This window comes from Zalophus californianus, chromosome 8 (assembly GCF_009762305.2).
Source record: "Zalophus californianus isolate mZalCal1 chromosome 8, mZalCal1.pri.v2, whole genome shotgun sequence".
Classification (NCBI taxonomy): domain Eukaryota; kingdom Metazoa; phylum Chordata; class Mammalia; order Carnivora; family Otariidae; genus Zalophus; species Zalophus californianus.
In genome coordinates, this window is record NC_045602.1 from 80,180,471 (window position 1) to 80,191,053 (window position 10,583).

At 41.0% G+C, this 10,583-nt stretch overlaps 1 protein-coding gene across 1 annotated transcript; it reads left to right on the top strand.

Annotated features, from left to right (window-relative positions):
• Nucleotides 1-275: 275 nt before the first annotated feature.
• PDCL3 (phosducin like 3) lies at nt 276-9,867 on the top strand. Its single transcript, XM_027623986.1, has 6 exons — nt 276-430; nt 2,513-2,642; nt 4,727-4,817; nt 5,079-5,222; nt 6,008-6,216; nt 8,717-9,867. The coding sequence occupies exons 1-6, from the start codon at nt 425-427 to the stop codon at nt 8,857-8,859; spliced, it is 723 nt and encodes a 240-aa protein (XP_027479787.1). The 5' UTR covers nt 276-424; the 3' UTR covers nt 8,860-9,867.
• The last annotated feature ends 716 nt before the right edge of the window (nt 9,868-10,583 follow it).

A 10,583-nucleotide genomic window follows, 5' to 3' on the forward strand; every position in this document is an offset into this window, starting at 1 on the left:
AACACTGGATCACTGAAACACATTTCTATTTGACTTCTTGAGCCAAGCCCTCTTTTACCAAGATTGGGTCTGCGGCAGGAGATGACGCATAAAATCGAGGACCTCCTCCAACCAGCTCCACCTTTCCAAGCACCGAGCCCTGCCCTAATAAGGTAGCGCCAAGAACTGGCTCCGGGTCACGTGAAGCCAGCGACACCAACAGAGAGCGGGCAGCACCCCCTTGCCCATGCGCACAGCTTCTGCCCCGTTTCTTGAGGAGCGGGCGCAGACTCAGAGACCTCGCTTACTCCCTGGCTCCGCCCTGCTCACCCTTAGGGGCGGGGCGAAGGCCGGACTGGGAGAAGAGGTGGGGGTGGCGGGTGCGCGGAAGAGAGCTGAGGGGCGGGGGCGTCGCCGTGGCCTGGCTTGAGCGATTTTAGACAAGATGCAGGTAAAGAACCTGGGGGTCCGAGGCCTGGAATCTAACGCAGCTCGTTTGTCCCGCTGGGTCCGTGGCAGCGGCGGACCGTCCGGGTTGGGACTGTGGGAAGCGCCGGGCGCCACCGGCACGCCAAAGACCACGCGAGTCTAGGCCCAGCGCAGGCGCAGTACGACAGGGCGGGCGTGGTCTGGCCAGGATCCGCGGGTTCGGTCTACCCAACCCTGTGTGTCTCACCCCTCAAATCTCAGTCTTTTGGGGCCATCTCTCGTTAAGGTCTTATCCCGTGAAGTCTGTGAAGGACTCGCAGCATCCCACCTGACAGAGTTACTTCCTATTCCTTAATTCTCTTAGCTCCTGAGCTGGTGTATTATGGGCACGTTGTGTGGATATGGAAGCTGAGGCTCGAAGAAGGGAAGGGTCCCGCCTGGAGGTCTCATAACGTAGAACAGTGGCGGAACTTATGTTCCTGAGTCCACTTAGAGCTGGGTGAAGGTTTAGTTAACATCCATTTCCCCCCTAACGTTGATGTTCAGGTTGAGGTGCACTCCCTCCCGGATTCCATGGCTCCCAGAGCTCATCCCTAGGGTCCCTCTCCTTTGTTACTTTCTGTCTTAAAATAGATAAATACAAATCCCCTAGTTTTTTCCCCTTTTTTTGTATTAGGAATTGTCTAATAGGACTAAAAATGAAAGAAAATAAATGAAGACATGGGAATTAACAAAAATCTGTGACAACTAAATTCTGTCACTGTTGAAGGACCCTCTGTCAAAGGTCATTCTGCTGCTTCCCAGACCTCACTGTAGTCAGGAATTCAGGTTAAATCGTCTCTGGCTTAGTGGCCAATGAGAAATAGAGTCAGTATGGGTTTGGGACAGGAGGCCTTGGGAGCTGGAGAGGATAAGTATTTACAAATGCAGTCTGTCTGCCAGAAGCCAAACACTCTTAAATGTTGAAGAGGAAGCTCCCGGGCTGCCCTGGCCTCCTTTGTATTCTCTATCCTTCAGGACCCTGCTTTGAAATGTCATCTCTTCAGAGGCCTTCCCTGACCACCCTGTGGAAAGGATTCTGTTCGTTTTCTTTTGATACAGCCCAGCAAGACAGTGACATGGAGTTGGGGCTGGAGCCAGGCTTTGCTAGTGCCCTTTCAGCAGCGCTCATTGATTTCTTAATTCAAACCCGGTCCATTAGCAGTGTTCCTGCCAAGCCAAACAAAACCAGTGTTTGGCTAGCTGGCTTCAGGAAATAGAGCCCACTTTGACATTTATCCTTCTGACATTTGATCCTGGTAAATTTGACTTGTTCCAGCATGGCACTGTCTTCCTAAATGTCATGTCTCTCCTAGGCTTGTGAGGATTAGCTAAGTAGGTACAGGTAAAGGGCTTCACAGAGTGCCCAGCACCTAGTACTCAGTAAGTGTTAGGCATTGTGAGCTGTTCCTCAGGGTCTCAGTTCTCCCTCTCAGGTTTGGGCCGTTAGAGAATTTGTCAGCCTACCTTCAGGCTCTCCTCCTTCTGATTCTGCTGCAGCCACTTAGAACTTTGAGGTACTCCTATCTCTGCTCTTGGGCCCTTTGCACATGCTGGTCCCTCCGCCTGGAAAGTAAGTTCTTAAGTTCTCATTCCTCACGTCTGTTTCCTTCTCAACTTCCAGTGATGATTGAATGTCCACTTTGAGAGAATATCCCTGCCTATCCTGTGGAATGTAGACCTCTTATAACTCTCTAGGCCAACAGCCTGTTGATCATTGCACTTGCCACAAGTACTTAGTATCTGTTGAATGAATCACTCTGAGTCATTAATAAAAATTGAATAGGAGCCAGGTTAGGGCCTTGGTGTGAGCATTGATGCCGATCTACACATCATATCCTGATTTTTACCCAAGACTAGTTCCTGGGTATGTGTGTCTTGTGTGGGGAGGGTGAAGTAGAGTGGAAGACAGGAAAAGAATAGGGGCTGTGGATCTTTTGACACTTTCTCAGAGATAGGCCGTAGAATAATTTGACTTGAATCCCTCTTCCCACCACCTTTCCCCAACATGGCACCCCTTGTAATGGACTTTGCACTTATAGTATTCTTGGTCCACTTCCGCTAGGACCCCAATGCAGACACTGAGTGGAATGATATCTTACGCAAAAAGGGTATCTTGCCCTCAAAGGAAAGTTTGAAAGATTTGGAAAAGGAGGCAGAAGAAGAAGAACAGCGAGTCCTTCAGCAGTCAATTGGTGAGATTGTTTATATTCTTTATTTGTTTTGTCTCTCTTTGAGTTAAGAACTTTCTTAGCCTCTAACTACTTTGGTAGAGGGATGCTCTGAGCAGGAATTGGGAACCAGAGATTGGAGTGCTGGGATGGACTGTATTTCTGGGACCTCAAGGGAGGCACAGGCTGTCTCTAACCTTCAACTTTCTGGGCTATAGAATTTCCACATCTCCACAGTTTCTTGTCTGTGTCAGATGAGCACATGATAATCCTGGAGAAAATATTTCTGAGTCTTGACTTAATGCCCCACTGATCACAGGGGCTAGTACTTTTGTCTTCTTACATGTTAGAGCTAATTTAGAGATGGATTCACTAGAAAGCATTTATCTAGTGAATGTTTATTGAATGATGACTGTCTGCCAGATATTATTTTGAGCATTGGGGCTTTAGCTATGTACAGGCTGGACAAAAATCCCTGTCCTTATAGGACTTATATTCTAGTGGGAGAGACAGGCAATAAGCAATACATAAGTAAATATAGGAAAATAAGGCAGGGAAATAGCCTAGAAAGGGTTGTGGGAAGGGTGAGTATAATTCTAGATAGGGTCAGAGAGAGCCTTACTGGGAGTGACATTTGAGTAGATCTGAGGGATTTGAATTGAGCTATTTAAGTGAGTGAAGAACATGTTGGAGAACCAGCTAGGAAGTCACTATGACTAGGAAAGAGTAGTAAGTTGAGAGAGACAACTAGGGGTCAAACCATTGAGGACCTTGTTATCTTTTAACAAAGACTTTGGCTTTTATGTCTGGTCGGGTGGAAGTCACTGGAGGTTTGAACAGAGGATTGACATGCTGACAGCACCCTCCTGCTCCTGCCTTTCCAAGTATGGAAGTTGGGATCAAATCAGGAAGTAGGGAGATTAGTCTGGAAACCACTGCAGTAATTCAGGCAAGAAGTACTATTGGCTTAGACCTGCCCACATGGTGTTGGTGGAAGGGGTGGGGAGAAGTGGTCAGATCTGGAAATAATTTGAAGGTAGGGCCAATAGGATTTGCTGGTGGATCCTGTGAGGGCTGTGAGAAAAAGGAAGTGAAGGATGCCTGTTAGGCGTTGGGCTTGAGCAGCCTGAAGGATAGCATCACCACCAACCGAGATGAGGAAGGCTTGGTGAGCAACAGTTTGGAGCTAGGCTCAAGCGTTCTATTTAGGACATAGAAACATTGAAATTTTTATTAGTCAAATAGAGATGGCAAGTAGGCAGTTGGCTATGTTTTTCTCTAAATCAGAGAAATATGGGCTGGAGGCATAAAGCCATGAGATGCAATCACCAAGGGTGTAAGTATAGATAAAAAAGGAGTCAGATCAGCAAAGGTCCAGAGGAGGGGCAGTCGTAGAGATAGGAGGAGAGAAGACATCCTGGAAGCTAGAAGAGGACCATCTTTCAAAGAGGAGGCAATGGTGGGTCGGATCAGTGCTGCTCGTCAGTCAGGAAGTGGAGGTCATTGCTGACTTTGCTAAGAGCAGTTTGTATGGTGTTAGAGTTGGCCTTGGGGGACAAAAATTTGATTTGACATCAAGAAGCAAGAATGCTAATGGCAATAAAAATGAAATCAAGATTTTATAACAGTTGGTTAAAAGAGAGCTGCCTACCATTCACAAGAGAAGACCAAGACAATAATCCCTTTAACTCTAGGAAGGGTATGCTGGGGACACCCACTGGTATCCTCCCCTGCCCCCAGAGATAGAACTGTTGATGTGGCGGTCCATGGGTGTTACGTGCTTGAAGAGCAGGCCAGGTGAGTTCAGGCAAATAACAACTCTCTGGTTTTATAAACTTAGGCAACTTATCATTCATATCCTTACTATTGTGTGGAGGTAGGAGAGTCAGTCCTGCTGCATTTGTCAACATGGTTCTTTTTAAAACACCCTCAAGTTCTTATTTACTAGTGGAAGACCTTCAGTATTTTTTATTTTGGTTTTGGTGAATGAGTTTTACTTTGGCTTGGTGTTGCATGCACATCTTTAGGAGAAAAATAAAGGAGGGAAAACACTGCAAGTTTGTTCATCTTTTACATTTTTTGGTTTTTGCTAATTTAACTACATTCAGTGAAAACATACGAAGATATGACTTTGGAAGAGCTGGAGGATAATGAAGACGAATTTAATGAAGAAGATGAACGTGCTATTGAAATGTACAGGTTAGTGCCACCCAGAGGGACTGTTTGGTTTTTTGTGTGGCACTAAAATGTGTGTCTTTTGAAAAGTTAATTTTCTGATGGAGATAACTTTTGGAAAGGACTGTAATTAAGTAGTAATATTGCAGGTCTCAGTGAACTGATTTTAGACTTTTGCTGTGTGGCAAATAAACCTGGATCTTTATAAAGGTTGCTGTGTGAAAGGTGTGTGTGTATATGTGGGATATACGTATAAGATGTCTGTCTCCTCTTTGTGCTGTGCAGGCAGCAAAGACTGGCTGAGTGGAAAGCAACTCAACTGAAGAACACATTTGGAGAAGTTTTGGAGATCTCAGGAAAGGATTATGTTCAAGAAGTTACCAAAGCCGGTGGGGGCTTGTGGGTAATCTTGCACCTTTACAAACAAGGGTGAGCTGATCTTATGCACTGTCCTTAAATGTTAATTTGAATTTATGTCTTGGACATCTTGGGCTTAATCCACTTTGGGGGTTTATTGTTTTGTGTTGTTTGTTTTTTTTACTAGTGTTGTATATAGTTGCTGATGTGCCCAAACCTAATGCCTAATTTTTGTCTTCAGACTTTAAAATTAATATTTGTGACTAAAAAGAATGCCTTTGTTACATTGTAGCAATGAAGATTGCTTTTATTGAAAATGAATTCCTTATTTATCCTTCTAGAGAAACTCTACATTTCAAAATTCCATGTAGTGAATCCATTCTCATAGATGTTTGGGGTGACCTTTATAATAATTGTTCCAGGCAGGTGATGCAGTGGCCTTCCACTGTTTCTCAGCTCCAGCCGTATTCTACTGTACTTGTGTAGAAGTTTTTTTTAAAGCAGGAAATGCTTTCTCACGTTTTTCTCACCTTCTGAATCTTGAATGTTCTCTCATATAGATGGGCAAAACAGTTATCTTTTACATTGAAGCTGTTTTTCTGACTTACTGAGTCAAATTAAAATGGATTTTGGATTTTGAGTTCTTCATTTTCCCTGAACATATTAGAAGGTTTCTTCAAAAAAATGTTAATTCATCTTGGCTGGAGTAGCAGAGTCACTTGGAAAGCTATTATGAGGGTTTATTTAGGTAGAAGGGTAGTAGAGCTTTGCCCTGTATAAATGCAGAATCATAGTTGCTTCTATTTCTGTTTTATAGGGGTCCTCTCTCACCATTGTTTCTCATTTCTATTTCACAGGATTCCCCTCTGTGCCCTCATAAATCAGCACTTCAGTGGACTTGCCAGGAAGTTTCCTGATGTCAAATTTATCAAAGCCATTTCCACAACCTGCATACCCAATTATCCTGACAGGAATCTGCCTACAATATTTGTTTACCTTGAAGGAGATATCAAGGCTCAGTTTATTGGACCTCTGGTGTTTGGTGGCATGAACCTGACAATAGATGGTAAGGGCCTCTTTGAGATGGAGCAGGGCACGTGAGCAATGACCAGTGAGTGCGTGTTAGAGATGATGAGAGGATGGTTCTTTTGAAGAGACATGTGTCATGATGATTTGTCAAAGTCACCTTTGCTGCTGTGTGAGTGATTGCTAAAAGGGAAGAAACATGTTTGATCTCTCATTAAATGAGTCATTGGGGGCTCTAATAATTCTGTTAAAAGGGGGCACACTGGATTTTAAAGTATGTATATTTAATATTAATGTCTAATATGTTTTGTTTGTCCCTATAGTTGGATACATTTTAAGTATAGCTCAAGATCTCAACATTCATTTTTTGTTTAATTCACATTAACAGGGCGCCTGGGTGGCTCAGTTGGTTGAGCGTCTGCCTTCGAGGCTATCATCCTGGGGTCCCAGGATTGAGCCCCACATAGTGCTCCCTGCTCAGTGGGGAGTCTGCTTCTCCCTCTCCATCTGCCCCTCCCCCCAGCTCATGCCCCCCCCCCCCCCGCCAAATACATACATAAAATCTTAAAAAAAAAAAAGAAAAGAATGTGCTATGGTGAGTGCTGTGAAGTGTGCAAGACTGGTGAATCATAGATCTCTACCTCTGAAGCAAATAATACATTATATGTTAAAAAAAAAAAGCAGGAGGGGAAGAATGAAGGGGGGGATATTGGAGGGGGGGACGAACCATGAGAGACGATGGGCTCTGAAAAACAAACTGAGGGTTCTAGAGGGGAGGGGTGTGGGGGGATGGGTTAGCCTGGTGATGGGTATTAAAAGAGGGCACGTTCTGCGTGGAGCACTGGGTGTTATATGCAAACAATGAATCATGGGATACTACATCAAAAACTAATGATGTAATGTATGGTGATTAACATAACAATAAAAAAACAAGTTAGGTGCAGAAAAAGTTATAGTAGATGTTTCAAAAAAAAATCACATGAACAAGTTATTGATATTTATATGTGTGTGTGTATATATACATATATATGTATATAATACCTATGGGAATATTTTCTCATTTGAATATATTAGTGGCTTTTAAGTTAAATTAAAAGTTTATTGAGTTCTGCCTCTTAACTCCTGAAGAATGTATCCTTTTATTTCTGAAGGATTTTTTTTTTTATTCCTTTCTACCTGTTACATGAGGTGTCAAAATATGCATACACTTATAACATGAAAGAGAGAACCTGAGGCCCGAGGGCATCCTCCTAAGTCACTCATTACTGAAATAATATGTCCACCTGTGCTTTAAAAACATATGTTAAAATATGACTTTATATACTGTTTTATATAACTATATAAGATATTCAACTGGGATAAGTATTAACATCTGCACATACATACACACATGTTAACAACAGTTAGGCATTATGCCAGTGTTCAGAGGCATACTGCATTTCAAACTAAATATATGCTTGCATCTTACTTCTGGTCTTTTGAATGTACCATGAGGGGAAAGATGGGTGAAGGATAGGAGGTCCTGTCTTTATTTTTAGAAAAAGTATTATCTGAGGATTAGTGAACTTATAAAATATTGTGTGTAAGTGAACAATAACATTAATACCTACACCAATACATATGAATGGTGTATATATTCTTGAGTCAAGAATCAGAATTAAGGTTTTTCTTTTTCTTTTTTTTTTTTTTAAGAAATTTGTTGAATTTTCATAACATTCAACTGAGGTACCAAGAACTTTAAATACTGGTGTTATCAATCTTCATGGAGCACTTTAAATTAATATGACTTAAATAAAATTGGTTGTCACATTTTAATGGAGGTACCTAATTAGCAGAGTATCACTTAAACCAGTCTCTTTGCTGTAGAGTGTCTCATGTAGTCCCTTAGTTCTGCCTGGGGTCCTTTCTGCAGTGGAAAAGACATCCCTTGATTTCACTTCATAAGGTCTCAGACCCATGTGGACTTTCATTGATTATAAGAGAGTGACATACAGGAACCAAGGCTTTAGTCACTGGTTCTTTATTTTCTTGGTACTGTTTTTATTACTTGGAGCAAATGTATAAGTTCTGGGATGTCATCATACATTTATCCTTTGACTCTAATAGATTGAGATACTGGACATGGGGCCTAAAAATTTCCTTTTGTTGACTAAAATTAGATTGCCAGCAGGACTGTGAAAAGTATTTCCTTTAAATGTTTCATGCTGATTTCTTTCCTGGGAAATTGTGCAAGTCCAGAAACTGTAGTCATTAGAAGACAGGTTTAGTTTTTGTTTTTTATTTTAGTTACCATATAGATTCAAATATATATATAGTATCTCATTTGATCTCCTCTTCTGAAAAGGTGAAAGTATTTTGTTTTCCTTCTTAAAGGTCTGATTTTTTTTGCCTTCCTTCTAGGTACCATAAAATTACAGAACTAAAATTATTATCAAATGTTACTGTATAGTTTCTGCTTAGAGAAAACTGGCTTAATGGGCTTGAGGGTGAGGGTCCTATGCCAACTGCCTTAGGTAATTTGGTTTTTCTTTATCACATAGAGTTGGAGTGGAAACTGTCAGAGTCTGGAGCAATCAAGACAGACTTGGAGGAAAACCCTAAGAAACCAGTTGAAGATGCTTTGCTATCCTCAGTGAGGTGCTCCATCCCCACAAGAAGGGGTAGCGATTCTGAGGATGACTAAGACTATGGCCTTGTTAATGTGCCAGACTTCCTTGATGTGACAAATCATCTGGATTTTTTTAAAAAAGAAAAAGTAGAAATGCTCTTTGGCTTTTAGCCTTTTTATAATTACGTTTCAGATCTCATAGATCTCAGAAATCATCATTGCTGGGAATCCTATTACATTTCTTAGAACTCTCTTTTTAATTAATAACCTTTCCTTAAAAAAATAAAAACCAGCTATTGGTATGGCCGATGTCTATGTTTTCCTCACTTATATTTTAAGCTATAAAACTGTTCACCATTTGTCCACATATAACTACATAAGAGGGAATGTGGAGTGATTTTTTTAATAATGTGACTAAGTTATACAGTGGAAAAATTGCAAACTAAGTCTTGTTACATTATCATTTATTTTTTTATTTTATAAGGATAGCAACAGAATTATTAAAGGAATGATTGATAGGAAAAATCTTAGTATTTGTCATATTTAGAAGAAATAGGCAATAATTTTTATAAAACATTGTCTTTTCAAAGCAGTAACTGAAAGATTCCAGTTTATTGCCATTTTTGGTTAAATGGTTTTTTTTCTAGTTAAAATAGTTTTGTCTCAGACTGTTGAGATACAGTCAATACTGTAAAAGGCCACCTTAAATTCTTTTTTGTAAACAGATAATAAACACATAAACTGTCTCTCAATTAGTAAAAAGCATCAAGGTATTTTCTGAACTAGAATCCTCTTAGCATTTAACATTTCTTATCAAGTTGACGTTAACAGAAAAATTAGGGGAAATATTCTCTCATGTTCATGTTGAATGATGCGGTATTTAATGCGGGTTTGAATCTTAAAATCTTAAAAATATGAATTATAGAGGGCCTGGAATTCCTTCAGATTATATTACAAAAAATTCATTTTTTGCTGTACTTCAAAGAGTAACAAACAGCTGTGACCCATTTTGTCTGTCACCAGTGTCTATGTTAGTGAATATTTGTTTTTCTACACACATGTGAGCCAGTGCTGCTTTTAAAAATGTACCTTCCGTGTAACATTTTATTGAAAGATTTTTCATGAAATTTTAATTGCAGGCTGATAAAAGTGTGGTCAGTTCTATCACTTGCATGCTAGTTCCATGGGTTTTGTGGGAGAGCTGCCTTCTTTGATTTTCTGTTGTTAGCTGACATTAAAATGAAATGCTTTGGGAAGAATAAAGGTGAAAAGCTTGAGTGCTGCATTTCCCTGAGAACTGTAGTGCTCACAGCTCTCAAGAGAACAGTACTTGAGCATGGTGGGGGCAGTGTCCACTGTGATGGAAAACAGCAGGATTTATTCCACTGTGGAGCCCATGCAGGATGTAGTTCTAAATATTCACTATGCCACTTTGATCTATGTAAGTGTGAAAACTGCCTCATAATCTTGCCTTCATGCTGGGCTGAGGCTTGTAGTGTGAGCTCAACACTAGCTCGGGTGCCTCTGGACGTGGCTGATGAGTCCTGTCTGGCCACATGGCACCCAGGCCCCAGGCAGCTGTTTAGTCATGCTGACTGAACTTGATTTAAATAGAAACATCTCTCTCCTAAAATCAGTATTGTGATTTAGAACCTGACCTGCAAATTTCTGTAAGTTAGTTAATTTGGGGAGACTTTGCCATAATATTTACCACTAATGTTCTATTTCTTTCTTTTTTTTTTTTAAGATTTTATTTATTTATTTGACAGAGAGAGACACAGCGCGAGAGGGAACACAAG